Here is a 27,109-nt window from a genome sequence, read left to right as displayed (position 1 = left end):
GAGAGACGGTGTTGTCTCTGTGATCATGCAGCCAGGTAGACAGCGAGAGAGCAGGCGAGTCTCTTTTGCTTGTGGGTTGCATGATACTTTGCATGGAGTGCAGAGTAGTGAGCTCGTTGTGCACACAGTTGGGGCACGACTTGAGCAGTCACACAGAGAGGTGACAGAGTCATACATGCATGCTTTGCTAGTGACTGAGCAAAGCAGAGAGTCAGTTGTGCGAGATACTTCTATGCAGGATAGACAGGTAGAGCGGTCTTGCTCTAGTGAGTCACGACAGGAGGACGCTGTGCAAGAGTCTATGCATATGGAGTTAGAGCATGAGAGCTCTAGTGAGTCACAACAGATTGAGTGGTCATGTTTACAGTGGATGATTGCATAGGAGGCTGAGATGTCAACGATTATGCAGTCATTCCTTTCTGTGCTCGACAGTGAGCATGGGGATATAGTTGTGCAGGATATGTCTTCCAGCAGACACCTAGAGCAGCTGGTTTGCTCTGAGGTTGCACGACAGGTTGATACGTCTTTTGCGGACAGTCAGGAGATGCATGTGGCTGACACGCCTTGTCAGTCAGAGATGCCTATTGCCAGGGATATATATGTTGATGCATGCTCCGTAGAGCTAGCAGGGCCCGCTAGCATTGCATCGGCATTCGGTGGTCTCATGTATGAGATGCTGATCTTGAGATCGGATATCGCAGCTGCAGTGGGAGCATTTGCAGTTGGGGTTGTCAGTCGTTTGTTGACTGATGATGGCATAGTGCACGAGGGAGATATGCAGGTATTGCGTACATACTTGCAGTACGTGTGCGGTACGTCTGGTGGTGTATGGACTTACACGAGAGCAGGACAGCCGGATGCACACGATCATATCCAGCCAGTGGGCATCGGTTGAGAGCGGTTTTCTCTCACCTTTTGTAGTCTTTAGACTAGGTTCTCTTGCTTAAAGGCACAGTCGCCTTTAAGTGGGAGGTTGTTGGGGTATAGGCGCATGTGCCTTGCCCGACTGCCCAGAATCTGGGTGCCCACTGACTTGTATACTTTATACATAGCATAAGTGTATAGGGGGCTGCTCACTTCAGAGTCTCCCCACCCACATCGTGTGTATCTCCTTCTCTCTCTCTCACTCTCCGTCTGTGGTGCTCCCCGATCCCCTTCACTAACGCAATTTATACCTCTAGATCGTGGTGCACCCACCAAAGTTGCACCAAGGAACAGGACGAATTGATACTCATACTCATACTGACAATACAAAGAAGATACCCTTTGAGGCAGCCACGTAAGGTGCTAATAGTCATATATGGTTCTCCTCCAATGCTCGGTGCTAGATTTGCAAAGACCTACTTACCCAAGCTTAGCATCAAAGCTGTTGGCCCAACATCTCTCTGTAAAACATAGAAACGTGAAATGTCCATCATGATAAGGAAAGGACTGCAAACCCTTGCTAAAGTGCTGGAAGCTTGTAAAGCTTTGTTTTAATGCTTCCATAGTTACGCCTTACTTTGAGAAGTACCCATCAATAGTCTTTTCGTGCAAGGCACATGTTTTAACATGCGTTTCTGTGTATATAGATTTTTGATGCCATAGCTATCTCAATCTAAACCTTCAAAGAAATCCTCAAACCATGAAAAACATGCGAGACGCACTGACCACAAACCACATTGAAATCCCCAATAAATGCATCTATTGTACACTTATGGAAGTGATACATAATCAATGATGATTTAGTGCAAAATTTGTGTTGTATTAGTGTCCGATTAGTGTGAAAGTAGTGCTAAACCATTTGGAAGCAAACACAACCAAATTTCAAGCTAATGTATGCCTAAATCCACAGGCAAAATCACACACAGAGCTTGACATGGACAAAAAGAACTTGGAAGATAAATTTATCAAGCTCATTATAATTGTGTGAGCGCATATGCGCTCTATGTGTGTGTGTGTGTGTGTGTGTGTGTGTGTGTGTGTGTGTGTGAGAGAGAGAGAGAGAGAGAGAGAGAGAGAGAGAGAGAGAGAGTGATAAAGATTTTTGAAGTTTTGTTCTGTATTTTGGTGAGAGGATGTTTTTTGGCCTGGCCAAAGGGCCAAGGCCATAGTGATGTGTTCCTTTTTTTGTTAGTGAAAAATCTCATATATATTTTAAAAAATAAAATAAAGAATGAAATTGTTTGATTGGTGAGTGCAATGCAACACTCAAGAAAGAGTCGTGAGTGATAGTGGTGTGTTGTTGAAAAATGTGAAGGAAGTGCATTGAATTGATGTGCATTGAATGTGAGCCTTTAAGATTGGAAGTGGGTGTATTGGGCCTTCATTAAGTGTAAGCCTTTATGATTGGAAGTGGGTGTACTGGGCCTTCATTAGGGGTATCCAAGAAGATGGGGGGTCTCCAAGTCCTGAGGGTCTCCAAGATGATACCGCAAGGAAAAGGAAAATGCAGTTGGTGGGCAAGCCTCTGGCGGTGATACGCGACGGGCAGGTTGGGGGGAAGCAAATTGGCCATGGGGGTGGAAGCCATGCAAAGAGGCCTCAGAAGCGTGGAAGCAGGCAGGAGCGAACAAAGCTTTTTTTTGGGGACGTGGTAGAGCTGGATGGAGGTGGGGGGATTCAGCTAGGCGAGGGTGTGGACTCGGGAGGAGACGGAAGGAGAGAGATGGACCACAGTGGGGTTAGAAAGATACCTTTCTACAATTTTGTCTGATGGGGATTCTCTCTCCCTTCCTCTCTCTCTCTCTCTCTCTCTCTCTCTCTCTTTAGTGATGGCATTTTTTGTGAATGACTTCAAAGTTGACACCTATCTCTCGGAGCTCAGGACAAGCTATTGTACTTGAGATAAATAAAGCACCAGATTTGAGCAAGTGTAGTGATTACCTTTGCCAGCGTGCTCATAACTAGCCAGCTTGTCAACATAGCAAAGGTGCAAAAGGGGAAATAAGCATCAACAGATAACCCAAACGGTTGAAATGGGCTTTGTGTGTGTAGTGTGTAGATCTAAAGTAAAGACTTTAGTTCACATACCTGTGCTTGCAAAGTCCACCTCTAAATATGTAAATGTAGAATGTGAGTTCCTTGAGAAGGGTGTTTTTAATTTCATAAGAGTTACAAAATTACATAAAAATAATGGATTAAAGGTTAAAATTTGAAACAAAGTCGCACGTTTATCAAGGAAAATGGGTCATTCAATTTATGGTGGGAGTGCTCTAGTAGCATGATTTTTCGAAATACCTCTTGGATGGTCTGTGTGTGATTATTAGAAGCTTGACTCCTTGGGTAGCTCTGTTCAGTTACTGAAATATTGGCATCTCTACAATAACAATGTTTAGTAAATAAAAATTTGCTGTTAATAACATTGGAAGAGTTAGATGACAATCACTGCTCATAGATGCCAAGGGCATACAATGTCTTGATCAATACTCTCATTCAGAATTGGGCTCAGCCAATTGGATATTCCAATGATGTATTGCCAAGAACCATGTCGGAAGTAACTAAGAAGCTATTTAAAATGTATGGGGCTTTATGGCTAACGATTTGTCGCTCGATCTCCAACCTTTGCAACCGGATTTAGAAAAATTGTATGGTATAATGTGCATGCTTAATGCACAAAAACATCTTTTACCCACCATTCATGCATCGAGATACTTGTGCAGCCTCTCAATCTGCTACAAACCATCCCTGCACAATGCTTCCAAGGCCCTTCAACCTTGTTAGATTTGTGATCCCTTCCGAAAAACTTTAACACCTTACTTTTGGTTGGTGCACAAACAAATGTCACTCTGCAAGGTCTCAATTCCCAAAACAGGTAGAAATATCAAAGTCACTGTACATAAATATTTTGCTGAGACTTTTTTCTGTGAGAACCAAGTGACCACTCTTCTCATCATTAGACAAACAGAACAATAACAATTAGATTGTGTTGATGACAAGTGCAAGGATACAGTTACAAAGAGAAGAATACCATGACACTAGATATATAAGACACAATTCACTCTTCATATTTTCTACAGAAATTCCCCTCAACTGCACCCCAACGTACACCTCAGGCTTATTTAACATTGTACATTGTAAGTGATATCCTGAAATCGCCATAGGAATACTCAAAATTTTGAGGTTATTTATACTTATTTAGGCAGCATTCCTTCGTAATGCTAGACGCGATTGTATATGTATACCTAGATGAATTTAGGAAGAGCCCAAGTTCACTATGAAGGAAAGTGCAGCTATAGACTCATGGTAGTGACCCATAAGACAATATAACCATCAACTTCAGCATGCATAGTATTGATTAAATACTACAACATGCCCACGAGACACGATCGTATGTCTACCTAGCAAAATTTAAACTACAATGTGATTGGACAAGATCGTATGCTGAGGGGCATGATCCTCATCTAGAAATGCGCTCACCTTCGTTTTTATATCCTTGTTCCTGTATGAGACACCTGAAACAGCAGAGTTGCATCGTCACCATATTGACTTATTCCTGCTGTCAGATTTGTACTGAGCAAGCCATATCATCTCTAACATCCTGTCAACTTCATCTGGAGCTGCGCTCATTGAACAGATCTAGTAAAGCCAAAGTCTGCAATAACAAAAATAACAATTATCACCATGAAGACTTTACACTGCTATATTGGATCACCTACAACGGACAATCAAATTACCTCAGGAATAGATAACTGCAGTCTGAATTTGGGCCCATCGTAATGATGCAGAACAGGCCTGAAAGAATCCTCCTCCAATGGTTTGCATATCTTTCTAACACGGCTCCGAACCTGTGTATGTAGCATGGCCAGATCACCTGATTAGAGTGAGCGGGGATGTCCCGAACCCCCCCCCCCCCCCAAAAAAAAAAAGGGAAGAAAGAAAAAAAGGAAAATTACCAAAATACCCCTCAAATTTCAAAAATTTCCAAAATATCCCCAATATTTTGTCATAAATTCCTAAAATGCCCCTCAAAATGTCCAAAATACCCCTTGTTGTGAGATTAAATTTCTCCAAAGATAAAAAATTTGTAGCTTTTCATAAGAAGACTGATTATCTATCAATACAAGATGCTAAAACTAGAATTTGAGTTAATTATATAGGCTTTAAAGATGAATTGCTTCATTATTTTTAGACATAATTGCCCTTTTTTGCGAGGCAATTTGTGACAAACTACATGGTAAGGATTCAAAAACGGATCTCAATTGTCAAAAAGGAACAAAGATTAGAAAATCTTGAACAATACAACCAAAATAGATACAAGGGTATTTTGAAAATGTTATAATTTGAGGGGTATTTTGGGAATTTCCACAAATTAGAGGGGTATTTTGGTAATTTTCCCAAGAAAAAATACCTGCGCTGGAAACCTAGATTCTCCTTTACATTTCTTATCTTCCCAAGCACTTGGGTCAATGTTGGAACCCCCAAAACTTGCAGCCTGACATTTGCCCATTGTTCAAAGGCCAAAATTAGCAATTCAAAAAGAAAATTCACAACTCACGCCATAATGCTAACAAATAGATAGCCATTATACCTCAAAAATACCATGCAGTTGGTGTGTTGTATAGTTGTATAAAAACAAAGGTAGACCAGGTTGTATGGCTCGAACCGAGTCCCAATACCTCTGAGGTAACCCTACAAAATGCAATAAATCATAAAAGGTGATGAGAACTTGGTATACACCATGACAACCACCAGTTTCTTGCAATGATGTCCAGGTAAACAGACATAAAGAATTCAATGGTTACATCAATCCGGACATGCACGGATACATGCACTGCAAAGGCTAGGTCACATAGAGCAAAGCAAGATTGAGGTTTGTCAAAGTTGCAGTACCAAAGAGTTGGCGCTTGAGATCCTCCTGCATGGTGTCATTGTTGCACACAAAGATATAACCACCTAAAGTTTCACCACGGGGTAACATCTCAGCCTGTGGCAAAGACTTGAATCGCTTGTCCAAGTTATGCGCAGACTGTGGCTGCCCAGGCACAGTCAAAAGGCTACCCATCATCGATGGTTTTTCATGTACAACATTGAACTTCCAATCAGCATTCATTAGCTTACTGATAGCTTGGCTTCTTGCCTCTTCACCACCTTTATTTTTAAGCTTTCCTTTCGCAACTTTGTTGCTGTTGAGCTCACTGACAGATGGCCTCAAATATTCCACATTGTTGCCATTACCATGCTCAACTTTGGTTCGCATTCTCTCTTCAAAAGCTAGCTTGGAGGCTGCCATGCTCCATATTCGATCCTCAGCGGACAGGTTCCAATTCTGTTCATCAGAGAGCTTAAGTGATCCATAGAACTCATCTCCACGCTGAAAGAATGGGTACATATTCTCCATTCCGTCCCCTTCTTATCTGAGGTCACAGGCGAATGCAAGAGGAGATGATTTGAGTTCTTTCAACGGAAGGATTTGTACAGATAAGATCTCTGTAGCGTAGAATTGCAAGCTTGCAGAGAGAACCAGCGCAGAAGAAGCGTACCTGTTTGGATTGCAGAAACTGGGTAGGAGATGAAATGCAGTAGAGCGCGACGGAGGCAAAGCGGGCTCGCAGCGATGAAGGCAGAGAACGATGGACGCCGTCCTGGCCTTTCTCCTCGCCTCGTGGTCGAGATCCACAAAGCAGCTCAAAAATGAGCTGTTGTGTGTGTGTGTGTGTGTGTGTGTGTGTGTGTGTGTGAGAGAGAGAGAGAGAGAGAGAGAGAGAGAGCGCTTAAAGTTTTGACATGCAAACGGTCTGTGATTAAAATGCTGTAAACCCTTCAATATATACACATTATTGATAGCTCTCACAAATATGTGTAAGCATGACATGTTGAAACCCCCCCCCCCCCCCCCCCCAACACAAACACACGAAAGCAACAACTAAAATTTACGAAGGCAAACCCTTGCTTAATTGTATTCTTCTTGGTCCACCCGTCCTGGTGTAGAAGAGTGAATGGTGATGAGCGTGTGCGAATCTTTTGATTGAGAAGGCATGATCAATACTTGTTCGCAACTTGCGATTGGCCGCAACTAAGAAGGTAGTGCTGTCGTCGTGACTCATGTGTCAGTTCTCTATGCCTCCACGATGTAGTGTCCATTGTGTAATCAAATATGTTATTATTATTATTATTATTATGTTTTTTTTGTTGTCGGGTGGGGGGCAGTATTCGGGAAAAGTGTGCCTCAGCTTAGCCTTGAGCCGGTTGCAAAATCAAAGTAGCCACTTGAGGGGAGGGCAAGAAGGAGAAAATTCAGCTTAAAATACGTGAAAAATAGTGTAATCTTGCAAAAATACTGGCTAGTATTGTAAAATTTCAGGTTCAGATGAAATGTTTGTGGAAATGAATTTTCCCGAACACTGGGCTCAAGGCTAAGTTGAGACACACTTTTCCCGAACACTGGTTTTTTTTTTTTTTTGGGGGGGGGGGGGGTTGTGCACTAAGGCAACAAAAGAGATTGAAGCTATATCCTATGGATGATGGATCCTTTGAACCACCAATTAAATAGGTCACAAGTTTCTTTAGGTGTCACAAGTTTCCTCCTTGTATGGGTCAACACAAGTTTGGGTTTCTCCTCTTTTTTGGTGGCTTGTTGTGTTTTCGACCAGTGGATGGATGGAGCCCGAGATCGCGACTCTTAATTTGATGCCTCCTAAACAAGTGTTTCTCCATGCACACGGTCACTGTGCAATGTGAGCCCTAGTATTGTCAATTTTGCTCAATATATTGTGCACCCATGCTCACAGGAAACAAATTTTTCACTCAATGACAAAAAGGACACCACTTGAATTCCATTTGCCACACAAATAGGAACCTCATTGGAGTTTTTTTGGTGCTTTTAACACTTCACAATATTACACAGAGATGTTGATGCAAACATTGGCCTTGTATTCTAAGAGCTATTGACTCATTAAGAGACTCACCATTGCTTGGTTAAAACTTTCTTGGAAATCGTTAAAACTCAAGTAAAATCACATAGGCCAATTGGCTATATATTGATGAATTTTCTCAATTTTTCTTAGCAAAAGTTGCACATCTCTTAGACCTCCCTCAAAAAGAAGGCCCTCTCTCTCTCTCTCTCTCTCTCTCTCTCTCTCTCTCTCTCTCTCTCTCTCTCTCTAAATTTAATAAAAGAAAAGTCTATCTCTCAAAAATTCCTCTCTAGTCAATTAAACGAATAGGCTATATACCAAGATGGCAACCGTCACATATCCAAGAAACATTTGCCCAATTTTTCACCTACAATCGCGATGTTGCAAATGTTGAAAGACAATAAGCAGGAGCAAGAATTCTCCATTGAAAGGCAAGCAAAAAATTTGTGACGTGATGAACAGTCTTAGGCATCAATCACGCTATAAGCGGCTAAAGGTATGAATTTGTAACTACTTACTAAGTCCACACGTTTTATTCTCAAGACCACCAATCCTACTCTGCATCTGCCATCAACCATCAATCCATAGAGTAGAGTAACAATGCTCAAAGACCATAGGACATAGTAGCAATGCTTGAAGGTGAATAGCACAACCAATTCATATCTAGGCGAGTAATAGGCTCTTATATGATTGTCCAAGTACCCAACAACAACCTTTCTCATGTCTGACTGGTCCATCTAGCTGAGCACATCACAAAGAAACTTGACAGATGAGACCTGACCCCATTGTGATCCTCCACCATAATATACAATGTAGCCAAGTTATAATGTCCAATATTTGTGAGAGATGTGCACCATGATAGAGACAATGTAAGGTAGCCTGGAATGGCCAAGTTGGTTGAGGACATCAAGCTTGGGATTTTGTGCATGGCTTGAAATATCTTGCCACATAGCAAATCAATTGTGCCCACCCCATTTAAAACACATTATTAGATTTTCGATACAATGAATTGGATCTAGCAAACAAAACATTCAATCTAGATGGAGTGATTTAACAGTTGTGGACCGTGCCATATGATGATGCTCAACTGCTTGCCGTGAGTACTCGGATGAACGCAGCGAGATTTGATATGGGAAGCGCAGGTCACATACATGCAAAAAATGGTTGAGGGTGGCATCCTTCGCATTTTCCCTTGTAATGCATCTAGTTGCACCCCAACCAATCCATCACCACATGCACATCATAATTGCTCAATTTGTACTTGCGCCTCATCGTCACCAACATGCAACAGGCTACATTCTGTTATCGTGTCTCTACCATCAAAAGCCTTCCTCATTCTATAGCATGGCTTCCTTATCTTCTTCTTCTGCTTCATCTTGAAGTTGTAGCCTGCTCTTTGCATGAGTAGTAGGAGCTTGATTTTCTATCCATTGAGGTTTTGATTTAAAAGAACAAAAATCTTTGCAATCCAATTGGAAACATTACCTTTTGTAGTGGAAAATTTGCACCACCATTCACTTCACCTTCAGAATCAGTGCTATCTATGGGTGCACAATAGAAAGTACAATAGACTACGCTTTATGCTAGAAAACCCATACTCTGTACATATTCTCTTTGCATATTGCATCTTGTTAACCCTCGTGGACACCCTATCACCTTCGACGGACGCATATTATTTATTTGATTGAGTCATGGACCGGGCTTGTCGATCCAATAGGGGTGTAGGTGATCGCCGATGAGAGGCACACCACTTATCTTATTTTACAGTAGTTTTGCAACGATCGGCCACTGTGGGTCCACATGTGTGAATGGGTCAAACTCTTATAAAAGGTCCATTTGACCTAAAAATCCTCATTCTTGGAGGTGTAAGCTAAGAAGTGCTCTTGCTCCATCTCTGTCTCCTTCTCCTTCGTGTGCTCACTTGTGTATGTGTGTGTGTGTATGCTTGAGAGAGAGAGAGAGAGAGAGAGAGAGAGAGAGAGAGAGAGAGTGATCGAGCACTACGGAGGCATCGACGGCGGCGAGGCGGATAAGCGCGGCATCGCTAGTGGCTCCTTCTTCTTCGCAGCACAGGATCCTTCATGACGGAAGCATTGAGCGGTGAATGACATACCCCTGCCCCTTGAGCTTCCTAGGATCTTCTAGGTGTGTGTTTGTAGCCTTCTGAGGTTCGCACACAGTGCACATGCAAGTTCCCAGCTTTCGACACGTACGATAAAGCGTGCATTTTTGGCGTCGTTGTCAGGGACTGCCTTGCATTAAGCTTGAGGAGCACTCAGTGCTACCTCTAGAAGTCTTTCTTCCATCTATTTTCTGTTTTGTGTGAGAATTGCTAAGTGGCTGCAATGGGCAGATTAGCAGGTTTTTGCTAGCTATTGTTAAGTGACTGTAATGCGCAGTTTTAGCAAGTTTTTATCAGCTTATGTTAAGTGGTTGTAAGCTCTGTTAGTGCTACATTGTACTTGTTTTTGTTAGTTTTGCAAGATCTGTAATGTGCAGGTGTTAGTAGGTCTATTAGTGAGTGTAGACAGTGAGAAGTAGAGTAGACAATGAGCAGTAGAGTTGATTGTCTGTGAGTGTGCAATGTACTGTGTTTGACAATGTGTTAGCAGAGGTAGTTAGCATTAATTAGCTGTGTTAGTTGAAAAGAGGTTAGACAAAGCTCGTAGGACTGTTGTGGGTGCGTGTGTGAGCTCGACACCCACGCGACAACATTATCCTCAGAAAAAAGTTTTTTTGAAAGAAAGAAAAAAAACGCTCGAAAACATTGAAACCAAAAGAAAAAAAATTGAAAATAAAAAGAAAACTCAAAACAAAAATTAAAAAACCTCACTTTAAAAGAAAGGGATTGGGATCTTCCCCCAAGCCCAAGCCCTCAGTCTTATGATATAATATATACACTACTTTATATATAAAGAATAGGACCTCAAGTAAAGGGAGGGCATGTGGGACAAGTTCCTCAAGTCCTCCACCATCCCCTTCATACTCACCCTTTGGACTTACTAATTATAGCCCTCTCTCCATCTAGGAAAAGACTAGTTTTAGGATTTCGAGGGTTGTACGTAACCGAATCGGGGGCTGTAGAGCATGGCACGTCCCCCTAGCCAAGATGATGGTTTTGAGCTATCACATGCCATATTTCGTGGCTTGATTAAAAAAAGGGACCAAAAATAACAAAAAATTTGGGTTGTAAACACCTAAAAAACTAGGTGAGCAGCCTCCACGGGCACTCACCAAGACTTCTAGAGTGTTTAGGTCACATGTACCTACTCTCTGGTCGTGTTCTCGAGGACGAACACATAGAGAGTGTCTTTGTTTACGCAGGCACTCATTATTCCTCCACCTTAGGCTCTAGGTCCTCAGCAAGAACCCAAGGTAGTACCACTCATGACCCACATATTGCGTCTAGTGACTCTTCCTCTGACTACGACGTCATGGAGGGTTACCCGATGGCTAATCCCAATAGTTCAAGACAAGACATGTATGCTATGGACCCACGATGCGGGTCGAGCATGTTCAATTTCTTGAAGGAAATTTTTAGTAGAGCCACTCGCTTCGAACATGGAGCTAACGAGGTAAATGAAGGGGGTGGGGAAGTAAATTTGCCATTCATGAGCAACGTAGATCCCATGCTCCCGGAGAGTGTGCATGTGAATACTCCTTTCATTGCACCACATGACTCTTCAGGGTTATTCCTCTCCGAAATTATATTACCTGATGGTAGAAGCCTTGCTGAAGTGCAAGAGGTTGAGCGATTTATCCTTGCAGCAAGGGAAAAAGAAATCGAGAGCTTACGCAAGGCGGAGCAACGGAGAGAGCTTAAAGTAAAGGCCCCTATGTCAACATCCATTCTAGTCGAGCCATTGAGTGCTCTTGAATTAGCGACCACTAACGGTTAACCCATAGAGAGCCACATTGCATCTAGTTCAAAGGACACCCCTAGCACTCCAAGATGGAGCATTTTTAAATAAAAACTAGGAGTATAAAGTACAAGCAGAGACTTTAACCGACCTATACACAGGTCACACCTATCAGGTGGGTTGGTTAGATGTCCTATAATCCACAAAGGGTGCTACTAGAGTAGAGGATTAAGAAAAAAGAGTTTGTGAGGTTATCCATAGGGTTATTAAGCTGGAGAGACAGAACAAGGGGGATCGACATGCCTTTAACGGGTCTCATGAGATTCTTGGATACAAGGAAGGCTAAGAAACCAGCTTTATCGCAAATGGAGACTCCCTCGATAAGCCCGATGGATCCTGCATATGTTGTTTCACCAGGGGTCTCAGAACAATCTGAGCCTACAAGTGATAGCTTTGCCTTTCCAAGTCTAGCTCATGTTTCTCTTGATGACAGCATGGCTACCATGCCTACCCCAGTGATGGGAATGCCAAGAAACACGCCATGGACCTCTTTTGTTAGTAAAGCAGCGGTACATGGTAGCTCAATGCCTGCAACAATACCTACAAGTGTCATATACACCTATGGGTCCCCGTACTCATATAGCTCCTACCCCTCCCAGTGTTTCAACAACTTATGCTCCACAACCACAACATCCAAGCTCTTATTTCAATGGGACCATACTAGCTACCACTTCTAGTATGCCTAGGGCCACACATATGAACTTTAGGCCACCACATGGCATGGCACCATACCAAACTTGGAACCCAAGGGCGTTATATACGTCAAGCCCAATGCGAAACCCCATTCCACATGCAGTCTCGAGAGTGCCTGTCCCCACTATACCTGCTCACTTAGGTGACTTGGCAACCTTTGCTCAAGCTATCGGTCGATCTATTGCTGAGAATATGTGTAACACACCTGATAGAGATCCTAGAAGTAAGGCAGTACGAATAGCCAAGCTCACACAAAAATTTAGTGGAGATGGGGATGTGAGAAAGCATATCAAAGTGCTTGAACAAATATGCGATTCTCTAGGAGAACACAATGACCTGCATAAGAGTAATGCTTTAAGCCTAACCTTAAGTGGGAAGGCTGAGGATTGGTATAGAACCCTAAGGGTGGAAGAAAAAACGATTTACCCTACTCTTAGGAGACTATTCTTGAAAGAGTACATACGAGAGGGAGTACTTTGGGGTGTAGCATCTCATCTCAGAAAGCCCAACGAGAGGAAGGAGAGTCAATAAGAGACTTTATTAGTCGCTTGAAGCATTTGAATTCTTGTTGTAATCCAAATGAGCACTTCATTAATAACCAATTTCTTGATAGATTCATTAGGGGATTATGACATGAGGATATCTACAATGGCCCACTCATTAGAGTTATCACTACTTGGGAAGCAGTCACCACCAATGCGATCCAATTGGAGAATAACTTAATGATTCAAGGAGAAAGAGTGTCTATTGAGCCTAAATCTACTAGCTCGCAAGCATCGGGACATGAGCCAATGACCATAAAGCCTATTGCTAAAGAGCTAAAGATATCTAAGATGACTTTAGCAGATCTCACCAAGGCCATTCAAGAGAGTCTTAGAAACAATCGTGCTCCGCAAAACAACCATATGTATCCAAGAAGGGAGCAACAATGGTGCTTAGTTTGCTATGGTCCGCATAGTACCAGTGAATGCCCTACTTTTAGAGTAAAATTTAATGGGAATTGAAATGCATGTGGGAGGTATGGTCATCAAGCTAAGGATTGCATAGTATTTAAGTGCATGATGGCCAATAGACCAACCTTAGCATGGATGTGGACACACCTCGATTGCCTGCATTGATGCCGGCCCCACCTCTTGAACTAACGTCACAACACATGGTCCCTAGGGCCCAAATGTTGTTCAAAAAACACCCTTACCACCTCCAGTGCTAGGACCGCAACCACCACATCCGAGAATCATTTTTGTGAATCAAGTGGGTTGTGAGTCATCTATTGCTTGTTTGGAAGGCTGTGAGGAAGATATAGATCCTAATATTCCCTATGGGATTGATGCACTTGAAGAAAGTCCACAATAATACATGGAGGACTATTGGGGACAAGTCAAACATGTCTATTAAGTAGCTTCTCTTGCTTTAAGAGGCCAAAATATCAATTACACTGCCAAGACCACCTCTTCAATTCCGAGTGTGGAGGTCCACATCGTGCAGCCGAGTGTCCTATTAGGCTAGAAAAGAATGCCACACTAATGCAAACCAATCAAGCGAGCACATCTACAATGACGATACTCATGTGTAATCGATGTGGCATAGATCATTTGATTGCCCAATGGAATAATTCAAATGCACCAAAGATAACGCCATTGAATTTAATTGAGGTTACTGAGGAGCCAACACAAAGTACGCATGTGGTACCCATAAATTTACTCACACAATCGATGATCCAAAACCAAAATTATATTCTTGAAGAAAGAGACACACACCATCAATTGCCCAATCTCAGAAAAAGAAGAAAACACGAAGAAAGAGATCGCAAAAAGCAACGAAGTCAGACCCCAGTTCAAAGACCAACATAGGGACTGGTGTGACGACCCCGTATATATGAACGACGCTGAAGAGGATTCTGATTCGGGTCAATCCAAGGAGACTAAAACGACCATTAGAAAAGAAAAAAACAACAAAGATTGTCATGAGCCACAATGGCTAGGACCGAAGAAGAAGGTAGGAACTTACCCAAACCCTACAGAGGAGATCGAGCGAGTCCAACAATTAAGGAGTTTGGTAGAAGAGACCCAAAGGGATCTAGAGCCAGCACCTAGGAAGATCCAGATTACAAACACAGTGTTCCCTTCACAACAACAACCTCACAAAGTCCATAGACCACTAGCTATACCTAGTGTCATCCAAGAAGAAAGTGACTTCAAGTCATGGGAAAGTGGGCGTACACCCTTCTGGTTGGAGAGAATGTTTACAGAGGGATTACCTAACTCTATTGAAGAAATGGAGATCCCATCTTCCCTATGTCAAGTGTTAGCAGTGGCTAACACATGCTACACCGATTATGCATCAAGCAACGGGAGATATGCTATGGTTGTGCATAATATTTCCACTCACTTTGTATAAGCCTTGGGCTCACTTAGAGTTCCAAAGTTGTAAATGTTAGTTTGAGGGCTCAAGCTTAAACCCATAGTGGAAGGGATTGTTGTGAAAGCCCTTAAAAGGAAGCCTTTAGACAAGGAGGCTTCATTCTTGAGTATCCACTCTTGGGGATCCACTTTTGAGAGCTCCCTCTGTCTTGAGTGTTCACTCTATGGCATAGCCTTGAGCTTAATGTTTATGCTCGAGAGGCTACTGCTAACCATTGTAATTAGTGTAAGCTCTTCTTGATTCATCTAATCCTTATTTTCTCATTAGTCTACTTCTTCTCTACATTTCATCTTGTCATAAAGTAGTATTTTCTAGATTTGAGAGATGTATGTACTTCTTGCCAGTAACCACTCCTATTCTTCCATAAGCATTCAATTTGTGATATTTAGCATCACTAATTAGGTTGATTAAGTTGGGTCTTAATCTTGTAATTAGTGTGTGCCCTATTGTTTGCTTGTGTGTAGATAGGTTTTATGAAGCTCTAGCACCATTCACTTCGTGTGAGTAGCTATTGATGAAGTGCCGTGATTGACATGTGGTAATTAGTGTGTGCTTATCATTAGTGTGCTTGGGGTTTCTAGTCTATGGCAAGTCAGACTTCGGTGGGCTTGATGTGTATAGGAGTTGTTTGATTAGTAATTAGAGTAGGTTTAGTAGAGATTAGCCATAGCAAGACTAACTCTAAACCTACTCTAATCACTAATCAAACAACTACTATACACATCAAGCCCACGGAAGTCCGCCTTGCCATAGACTTAAAACCCCAAGAACACTAATGATAAGCACACACTAATTACCACATGTCAATTACAACACTTCATCAATAGCTACACACACTAAGTAAATGGTGCTAGAGCTTCATAAAACCTATCTACACAAGCAAACAATAGGGCACACACACTAATTACAAGATTAAGACCCAACTTAATCAACCTAATTAGTGATGCTAAATATCACAAATGGAATGCGTATGGAAGAATAGGAGTGGTTACTAGCAAGAAGTACATACATCTCTCAAATCTAGAATAATGAAAGTGTAATACTACTTCATGACAAGATGAAATGTAGAGAAGAAGTAGACTAATGAGAAAATAAGGATTAGATTAATCAAGAAGAGCTTACACTAACTACAATGGTTAGCACTAGCCTCTCAAGCATAGACATTAAGCTCAAGGATAGGCCAAAGAGTGAACACTCAAGAAAGAGGGAGCTCTCAAAAGTGGATCTTCAAGAGTGGATACTCAAGAATGAAGCCTCCTTGCCTAAAGGCTTCCTTTTAAAGGCTTTCACAACAATCCCTTCTACTATGGGTTTAAGCTTGAGCCCTCAAACTAGCATTTACAACTTTGGAACTCCAAGTGAGCCCAAGACTTATACAAAGTGAGTGGAAATATTATGCATAACCATAGCATATCTCCCGCTTGATGCACATTCGGTGTAGTCTGTGTTAGCTGCTGCTAACATTTCCCCCTTCCTAACTTGGCGCATGTCTTCGTGTGCCGGTGAAGCAAGACACGGTGACATGGTAAAAAGCAAGTCCATGGAAGAAATGTTGAGCTGCAAATCATAATAACAAGTAATGAGCATCAAAGGCCAACAAGGATACAAAACATGAAGTACAATGAATAATCATGCAAAGTGAATTTTTGCTTCTAAAAGATGGGTGAATCATAGTAAAAAACTAGACATCATAAAGCAAAACAACACCTATACTATCATGAAGATTAAACCACTTGAAATTTCAGTTTTATATATAAACACAAGCAATCAATTATGACCCTATGCTAATGGAAGTTCATAAACCTACTATCCTAAAAACTATCTGACCAATATTAATAAATCACTCAAGTCTACATGTCTATGGGCTATAAAAAAGCTCCTAATCTATTAGTACATCACAAAGCTTTTTGAAGCTCATGGAAGTTTAGTATTTGTCATTCATTGAAAAAAGTAAAACACAATACAAGGCTACCACCCCAAGGCAAGTTTAGGTGCGACTCTCGACTCCTTGAACCCTCAAGAAGGTGTTCCAAAAGTCTAGACCACCAAGGCGATGGCTAACCCCTATCAACCCAGGGCATCGGTTTAGGGCCTCGACCAAGCGAGCCAAGGTGATTTCCCTCGCCTACCAAGTGCCAATAAGGCACTAGGCCTTGCATGGACACAACATAACATAGAAATTTGATTTTCATGTGCCTAGTAGCATTTTTGCTACTTTTTCTTGACACTTTGTTGCTTCATTGTTTCATTATTTAGCACTTTTTTATTTGCTTCCAACTTGAGATATTTATGGCAATTGGACTAAAGGACTAAAGCCTAATCATAGCCCTAGGTCATGTTAAAAATGAATGGAGTATTAAGACTATCACTAAGAGTGTAGAACTAATGAGAAATGAACCTATGTTAACCTAAGGTCAAGGCCAATTACCTACGATTAGCACATATAAAACCTAATTTTTTGATGAGTTAATTTTCACAAAGCAAAGTGTTGAAACTTTTGGATGCCTAGCTTTCAAACATGAAAGAACCATAGCTTAGAAGCAAAAAATCACTTAAGCCAAGCATAGAGAATGGGAGATGAACAAAGGAGCAAAATCATGGAAGGATTACACCTATTCATGCTCTTTGTGCATCTTTGAGCAAACATCCCCTTTGTGTAGAGAAGCCTCTTGATCTTTTTATTTGCAAAAGAAGTTGATTTGAAGACAAGTGTGAACACAAGCTCCAAAGCCTTTTATTGAAAACAGAAGCACACAAAAAACATTAATGAAAACCTAAAGCTAGGGTCTTGCATACCCGAATCTGCCAAAGGGAAAAAACCCAAGGGAAAAAAATGCCTTTGGTTAAGCATATGATGCTCTTTGATAGAAAATTTATGTATACATAACAACAATGAGAGATAAAATGCTTCTACATAAGCAAATTTTGCAATTTTTACCATCTCTCATGCATGATTCAAAGTTGATTAGTTTCTAGCTCAATGAAATATGGAGTTTAAAACAAGCCAAGAGCTGAAAAATAATGCAACTTTGATGAAATGAAGTGACTCTTGAAAGTCGAGTTTTACAATTAAAAGCTTTCCAAAAAGTTGGCTAACACTAGCTCATATGAAATTTTACATTTTTAGAGCAATCTATGAGCTAGAGATGACTGCAACTTGATGAAATGGAAATGAATGGCTCTCACTAGCCAAATTTTGTACTTGAAAGCTCTCAAAAAAAAGTTGGAAAAACACTAGCTCCAAATGAAAAATTAACTTTTGACCAAGCTATGAGCTAGCATGTATACAAACTTTTAATCCAAACATTTGGAATGGCTCTAATTAGCCAAATTTTGCAATATATTACAATGATGACCCTCCTTGGATCAATGAAAGTTCAACCTTGCCACATCCCTTCAAAAACAACTCAAATCATTAGTGCTCTTAAGCATTTTGTCATTTAACACAAGCACTAAAAGCATGCTCAATCACGGCCCAAAATTTTAATGCCACCCATGGCCATTCACGGAATCTTAGTATTAAGTGCTATGTAGGGGTTTTTTAATCAAATCAAGCACTGATAATTCTTTAAGCAAATACCAAGCCCAAAAGTAGAAAGTCACATTTAATAAAAAACTCAACCTTTCTTATGGACTCCATGCAAAATTTTCAATCACGCAATGGGTGTATAGTCAATGCCCGCGTGCTCTTATGTACCAAGTTTTTCATACAAATCATAAAAAGAGAATATTTCATTGACCAATGAATGTAACAATGCGGGTAGATCATTCTCTCATGCATAAGGTTGACATAGAAGCACCACAGAAAGGGCCCCACAATTTTTAATTTCTCCTAGTGGCCCTTGTGCGGCTAACATGCATGGTTCTCGGACATTCAATGAACAAAATCTCAATGGAGATAGCCAAATTTTCAAGTCAAAAGGAGTTATTCTATGGACTACAAATCATTATTAAAATCTTTGCCTATTTGTGGCCAATGTCGGGCTCCTTCGAATCCTTCTTGTTGAGGGGTGGGAACCCATCCTAACATTCTTTTGTTTTTGTTTTTGTTTTTGTTTTTTTTCCTTTTTTAAAACATTTTTTGTAGGCTCGTTAGTGTACACGGGTGCTCGGCATTGCGCAGTCCAGAGGTCGAGGAGGAGTCGAGAGGAATGATTGAATGTGTGTGTGGGTAAGCATGGGGACTGTGGTGGGCACTAAGCCCTTGAGGATGAGCACCAGGCTCGATGGGAAGCTGGAACATCTGGTCCTTGACGTGCAGGGTTGCAGTCGCTGAGCACAAGGTGTGTACATTGTATGCGGTCAAGGTGGGACCAGTCAACATGCGCAAACGGTGTGTGTGTGTGTGGTGCACCAAACCAGGCAAGTGGGTGTGTGCAAGCCAAGTTTGGTGGATCTTGAATCAATTCTTGATAGCTGTTGACGACCTCGTGCACATTGACTAGATGAGCTCTGCAAGTGGAAAGCGTAGGCAAGCGTCCAGGGCTCGTGTTTACAGCAAGTGGGGATGTAGCTTCCAGCAAAAATGTGGGCGAATGATCGGGCGAATTGTGTGTGTGTGTGTGTGTGTATGTCCCGTATATGTCAAGCCAAAGCGGGTGGGGTCGCAACTTCGGGTCAGCAGGTGTGTGTGTCTCTCGTTGCAAGCCAAGGCGGGACCACACGCTCGGCAGTGAGTGTGTGTACAATGTGATGGCGTGGGCCAAGCCAGGCAGGTGGATGCGGGAGCTGCGGCCTACGAGACAAAACATGCATGATTCAGCATTAAAGTTGCAGGTCAGCAGAGCACCGTGTGTGTAAGTAGTGTGTGTGTGTGTGTTTTTGTGTGTGGGGGTTTTGGCAATACGCATGCCTCCAGATGGGTTTTCCATTTTGAAAAAAGTTATAAGAGGTGGTTCCCATGTCAATATGGTGTGTGTTGTGAGCTTGAGCTCAAGGCAAGCAAATGCCTGACGGACACCAAGCGCACATGTGTAGCTGAGCTTTGCATCACAAGCGGATAAGTGCATTGTGTGCGTGTGAATCGGTATGAGGCTATGGCTTGGAACGAGAGAGAAAAACACGAGTATGTGTGTGTGTATCTCATTTGTGACATTCTAAGTTCCCTAGGTTGGGAAGCATTGTTATCATTATACCAACACTTTTTTTCTCAAAATCATTCATTTAGGCTCGATACAAGCAAAAATTTTGATTTGAAATTGATTCATTTTGTGCTCATCTAGGCATACGTTCTTTGATTTGGATTAGTTCCATGTACCATCTTGACATCAAACCTATCAATTGGTTACTGCAAAGTGCATATACACTAAATGAGCGCACAAGCTCTCATCGGCCAATCCAACTTGATATTCACTCGTTAAAAAATTGCTTATATCCAATATCAAAACCATTGATCAAACCTAATTAGGTTTTTCATTGCATTGCTTCATGCTTTTGATTATGGTACTTGCAAATGCAACATGTAATGAAATTTTTTGCCATATCCAATCAAATTGGCATTCACATCACAATGGCAATGTAGATTAATCATTTTCAATTGGGTATCAACTGAATCATTTAAAGTCAATCAATCAAATACACATCGATTTTTTAGGCCAAATTAATAATCATAATTGGTAAAAAATACCAATTATTCATTCAAGCACCGGATTGCACATGCCATTGAGTAGGCACACACACCCAAATTAAGGCCAAAAATATATGCAATTAATCCATCAATTACACATTGAAATTCTCAAATTGCAAACTCAATCAAGCATAAGCGAATGCATGCATGCTTAATTTTTAAAAAATTAACACTATTTTTACCCAATAAAGCAATGCACACACTCAAATATTAAGCACAAAAATTCAAATTTGGCTCAATTGACAACGCATTAAAGCTTACACTCAATGATTGCACACATGTTTTATGAACATTTTACAATCAAAAATCATTTTGGTGCCCTAATTGACCATTGATCATAGAAAATCAAGTGGTCTTCGATAGGCATACACATTCAATTTTTGCTCAATTTTTTGGCATTTAGGCTTATTGAATGATTGAATTAGCCTAACATACACATCATTTACATGGTTTCATACTCATGTCATCAATTCAATTCCTATGTATGTACACACTCAAGATTAGGTGCACATACACTTGAATTTTTTGACAGTTTTTTTCCTCTTTGGTGCATGCACACACACAATGATTTTTATGCACTTACATGAATTCTTGATGAGAATTAAGCATTACTTGGATAAACCCAAGTTCATTAGTCACAATTTGACTATCATTTCATTTCAAGTGTATCAAATTAAGTGCAAAGTGTAGGTCAATTTGTGTTACACACCTAATTTTAGCAAATGATTAACAACATTGAAACCACATTAATCAATCAAGGATTGCATGAGCAAGTGAGTGCACTTACACCGTAATTACACTCCAAGCTATTCCTTTGCTCCACACGAAAACATATCATCGCACACATAAGTGTGTGCACCATCAAATCGGCTCCAAAATTGACCATTTGTATATCAAAATCAAACACTAAAATCATCAAATTAAGCATAAATTAGCACAATTAACTTGATTAGAGTGATGATTTCATCTCTTGTAAGGGAAATTAACATACTTTACACTTCAAATGTTAGTGGTTAGCAAGGTTAGTAAAAATTAGCATGAAATTAGTAAAATTAGCAACGGTTAGCATGAAATTAGTGAAATTGGGGGTTTGGGGTATTCATAACTCAACATTAGCATCAATTTCTTGCACAAACATCATCAAATCACATCAAAATTGAGTTTCACACACACACACACACACACACACACACACCCACACACACACTCAAAAACCAACAAAATTTGTAGTGAAATTACTCTATTCTACACATCCTAAACTCACTAGCTTAGGTTATCGATCCCTGGAAATGGCGCCAAATGTAGGGAGGCTTTGTAGAATGACCTAATTGCAACCCACACAAAATTATCAAATCCGTGGATCAGCAACCCGGCTAGGGCATGGAAGCACAAGCATTGGATGAATGGAATGGAGGATTCAAGAGATCACCTCTCCAATGCAAGTAGAGATTAGCCATAGCAAGACTTACTCTAAACCTACTCTAATCACTAATCAAACAACTCCTATACACATCAATTCCACCGAAGTCCGACTTGCCATAGACTAGAAACCCCAAGCACACTAATGATAAGCACACACTAATTACCATATGTTAATTACGGCACTTCATCAATAGCTACACACACGAAGTGAATGGTGCTAGAGCTTCATAAACCTATCTACACACAAGCAAACAATAGGGTACACACACTAATTACAAGATTAAGACACAACTTAATCAACCTAATTAGTGATGCTAAATATCACAAATTGAATGCTTATGGAAGAATAGGAGTGGTTACTAGCAAGAAGTACATACATCTCTCAATTCTAGAATAATGAAAGTGTAATACTACTTCATGATAAGACTAATGAGAAAATACGGATTAGATTAATCAAGAAGAACTTACACTAATTACAATGGTTAGCACTAGCCTCTCAAGCATAGATATTAAGCTCAAGGATAGGCCAAAGAGTGAACACTCAAGAGAGAGGGAGCGCTCAAAAGTGGATCCTCAAGAATGAAGCCTCTTTGCCTAAAGGCTTCCTTTTGAGGGCTTTCACAACAATCCCTTTTACCATGGGTTTAAGCTTGAGCCCTCAAACTAGCATTTACAACTTTGGAACTCCAAGTGAGCCCAACACTTATACAAAGTGAGTGGAAATATTATGCACAACCATAACATATCTCCCGATTGATGCATATTCGGTGTAGCTTGTGTTAGCCACTGCTAACATCAAGGGAGTGAAGCCCAAAAGGTGCTGTTAAATATTGCCAAATTGATGGATTTCATGGCTTCAAAAGTTAGAGCCACCATCATGTCTAAACTATATGGAGACCCCGAGCTATTCTTATCTCTTTGAGCTGGTCTCAATCGAGAATTGAAAGTCGGGCTACCACAATTTTCACAGATGGATGGAGCTACAGAGGTGCCAATAGAGGAGGAATACTTAGATCCACAACCCAACTTAGATGAGAACTCTGTTGTTGAAATACCTGTTGACAAGCTGGGACAATACTTTGAAGGTGATGAATCCATGCGACCATACCAATCACTACCAAGGGCTTAATTGAAAAGGAAATCCTTGATGGTGGCATTGGGATTAGCATTGTGACTAAGAATTGTTGGGAATCTATGGGAAGACCTCCCCTTGGGACCACAAACATAGTGGTAAAGATGGCCAATGGGACTATTGTTAAACATATTGGAATGCTAGAGGATCTCAATATCAAGGTCTTTGGACACAAAATAAGGAATACCTTCATTTCCATGTATTTTTCCAAGCACACTACGCCATCTGAGATGATCTTAGGACGTCCTTTCATGAGGGAAGAAAATGGTGCATGACTGGTCTAAAAACCATGTCTACTTGCAATTCCAAGATTCTGTCATTCGAGTTGATCTTGTAACTAGTCAGGCACATTCTCTAGGAAACAGATTTGTAATTGATCATAGATATGACCCCACAAATCACTCGGCCCGATTGCATTATTATTACACGTGTAAAATGGACACTGATGTTGGGAAAGATTCTCCTTATATATATGTTCTACCTGGGATGACTGAGTTTGACAATGTGGATTGGGTCCACCTAGCAGCAACCATAGACACTTGGGGAAATAGGGGGATGACCTTGGTAACACTTGAGGGGGATGAAATCCCACAACTCGTACCCTTCAATATGACAGGGTCCATGCATATAGCTTCTGATGACCTACCAGATGAAGGCTTGACTGACATTGGAACCAATAGCGTCTCAAAAGACTCTAGCGCACACGATTCAAAGTCAGAATCATCAATTGAAATTGACTCTGAGGATGAAGAATCTGAGTTAAATCTTGGTGCAAATGTGGGGACAAGCCATTCAAGACCCAGTGGTACCCTAGATGACAATCTATCCAGGAGAGTAGAAGACACAAGTAGTGATCATCTAGTGACTCTTCACTAGAGATCGATTGTAATAAAAAATTAGACAAGAAGAGTAAGAGATCTAGTGACTCTTCACTAGAGATCGATTGTAATAAAGAAGAGTAAGAGATATAAGAGGCGACGATATTGAGCAAATGTGTGTGCTAGAGTAAATGAAAAGAAATATATCGCAGAATGGCTTAATTATATAGGGGCAAGTGATGCTCATTGTAAGTTGGTAGATATTTGGGTGAATAGCTTCAAAGCGTTATGTGGTGTAGTCCACAACCCATTGACATCGCACAGCTAGAGGCTACAAAGAAACCCAAGTTGAGCTGTTTGCAGCCATGTATCTTTGGGGGGTTATCTTGACATTGTTATTCTCCCTAGGATCATCACAATAGAAAAACGTTCTTTTTAATACTTGAATAAGGACAAGAGGAACTAAGCCCACTAGAAAGGACTAACACACTGCACACAATGCTTCATAATGTCAAATTAGGAAGGCATCTTCCTATGGTATTAAAAGAAGATCTCTAATGTTCTACCTCGGTTAAACTAGCTTATAGCCAAAATTCCTGATTAATAAACTTAGACAAGGGACTATGAGATAAAATTACATTGAGTCTAAAGCAAAATAGTAAGCAAGTATGTTGGATACTTTGTTAATGATTACTCTTGAAACAAGCAATCATGAATGCTAGAAAAACAACAAAGGGACAAGAATGAACATGAAACACCCTTTTTGTGTAGGCAACCATTCCTTGATGCATTTTGGTGTGGACATGAGAAGGATATCATAATGCTAAAAAGTTGAGCTAATGCAATGTTTTTTAGTACAACTTAGCAAACCATACAATATACCTCTAGGAGGCATATCAGTGGGAAATTGCATCAACCATTTATTGAACAAAATTAACACAACATTATATAATCAAGGTAAGAGGATATTATATAGACTAGTAAAACAGCTTCGTAGGGATCACTTGTGTTCACTAAATGCTGTAACCATTCTAATTCCTCATAATCTCCTCACATGATAAATCGGTAAAATATCCCACTGAGTGAATTGAAGAGGAAAGCACATTTGGTATACTTGAGAAAAGTCTGGAGAATTCTTCTCACCAAGGGTAGAAGTGGATGACTTTGGTGAACTATCCATACCTATGAAAACAAATAGATTTTGATTAGGTTCCTCATAATTATAGGGTTGTTCAATGTGCATGATGTAACATTGTGAGTCTTGTGGATTGCGATGTCTCACTTTCATTGCTAGACGACTCTTGCTCTTTTACTAAATTTTTACTTTTTTGTTGTGTCTCTAGTGTAAGTATAAGGATGTATATATACATTCCCTAATATTTGGAGGTTAGAAGTTCAGGGAAGGAAGGATGAGAGGGAATTCATAGGAAGATACATGCTAGTTGCATTCCCCCCTACCTTAGGTAGATCATATATTTTTTAAAAATATGTCATCACCCTTTGAAACCAATTATTCTAGTGTGTAACAAGTGAGAACTTGAGCCAATAGTTTTCCACCACCTTAGGTGCCTCATCAAGTTGCAAGGGTGGTAAGGTACTTTTCCATGAATCTACTTGAAGTGTTTCATTAGGCAACAATTTTACAATGGGAGATATAAAATCTTTTGTAGCTTTGTCGAGATTGGTGATAGTAGGTGGAGGTTGTGTGGAAGCTTCTACATCAATGGTTTAATTACATGAGGAGCTAGAAGCTAGATGTGACTCCCCCCTTCCTAATCTAGGTGGAATAAATTGATCTCTCTTTAGAACCCAGACTATTTGGGAAACATGTGTGGAGTACTCTTTGATCTTTCCCTTCCCATGGTCCTTAATCAACTTTGGAGCTACAAGATTTGACTTACATGGTTCTATAGACAACAGGAAAGAACACAATTTACATTTAGGTACCCATATTGGATCATTTTTTTCCATAGTAGCCTGGGGCCTCTAATATTTGTTTATAGATCCAATGTGATAAACCTAGTATTACTTAGGTCGAGTGGATGATTTCCTACAAGGTTTCAATTTTGAGTGAGATTGAAAAGTCGGAGGCGCCGTTAAAGAAGTCTTTGGGACCCATTTATATGTTTTCTTTGTCAAGCCAAGCCAAGCGCTTGGTGTAACACTATTTATCTTAGCCATAGAAGTTGAAGCTTTAGAGGGTTGTGTCATAGGCAAAGATGTTGTAACTTCTTGTATCTATGATGTTTAATTGTCTTGCATTCCCTCAAGAGGTGATAGCTCAAGTGTTGTCCTTTTGAGTGGTAGGGCTGAGAGTTGGTTCCTCTAGACGAGACATCCATTTATGCCCTAGGTTTATGCTACCTTCCATAGTGACAACATGCATGATAAAAAAGCTTTCAACTATGGTTCATTATCATCGACCATATAAGGGTCGTTTTCCTAGCTCACACTGTTGGAATTAGGGTTGTAGAGAAATGCACACAGCTTGGAGAAGATGAATGAAGCTCAAGGCACACAATAGAGAATGGGTTACTTAGTGTGCAATGGAAAGATTGATAGCCCTAGAGTGATGGGAGTATATACAATGCTCGGGGGAAAAAACCTCCTAAAGAGGGAAAAAATGCCCCGGCGGTCCTAGTGTGTTCACACACATCACTACCACATGTATATGGTAACAAATCCCCCCTGGAGTGATGCGATGAACAAGAGCTGGCACATGAGTAAAGGGAGGTGCCATGCCCTGAGGACATGATCAGTCCACAAAGGGGAGTAAACCCAAAGCCCAAAGCCCAAAGCCCAAAGCCCAATCCGAGTCTGAAAAAGCATGTAAGTCTGGCGGCAATGATCCCCCCTTGGGATAAAACAAGACAAGATCTAAAGTGTTACTAAAGTAGCAAAAAATACTCTTGATAGCCTGCCAATGCTTGGACCCTGGGCTATGCATAAATCTGCTAACCTGTGAGACTGCAAACTGAATATCTGGCCTCGTGTTGCATACATAAATGAGGCATCCAACAACAGTTTGGTAAAGAGTGACATCTGTAGGATCACCAACATCATGTAGACTCAATTTCAAACCTGTTTCCATGGGAGTGGCAATAGGTTTGCAATCCTCAAGTCCAAACTTACATAGCAATGTCTCTATGTAACTTTTTCGACACAAGGCAATACCACTATCACACTACTTAAATTGTATGCCCAAGTAATGATGCAACAACCCCAAATCTTTCATCTTGAAA

General features: G+C 40.8%; 1 protein-coding gene across 1 annotated transcript; it reads right to left on the bottom strand.

The window, feature by feature from the left end:
* Nucleotides 1-3,963: 3,963 nt before the first annotated feature.
* Nucleotides 3,964-6,698, bottom strand: LOC147448223 (B2 protein-like). Its single transcript, XM_086524102.1, has 6 exons — nucleotides 6,462-6,698; nucleotides 5,812-6,335; nucleotides 5,510-5,610; nucleotides 5,330-5,413; nucleotides 4,656-4,766; nucleotides 3,964-4,573 (listed from the first exon to the last, which is right to left on the bottom strand). Exons 2-6 carry the CDS (start codon nucleotides 6,317-6,319, stop codon nucleotides 4,529-4,531), a joined length of 849 nt encoding a protein of 282 aa, XP_086380228.1. The 5' UTR covers nucleotides 6,320-6,335; nucleotides 6,462-6,698; the 3' UTR covers nucleotides 3,964-4,528.
* Between the last annotated feature and the right edge of the window lie 20,411 nt (nucleotides 6,699-27,109).

Source organism: Adiantum capillus-veneris, chromosome 11 (assembly GCF_014529385.1).
Source record: "Adiantum capillus-veneris isolate H3 chromosome 11, ASM1452938v2, whole genome shotgun sequence".
In the NCBI taxonomy this organism is placed as follows: domain Eukaryota; kingdom Viridiplantae; phylum Streptophyta; class Polypodiopsida; order Polypodiales; family Pteridaceae; genus Adiantum; species Adiantum capillus-veneris.
Note: the sequence above shows the minus strand (reverse complement) of the source record. Positions and strands in the feature narration are given on the sequence as shown.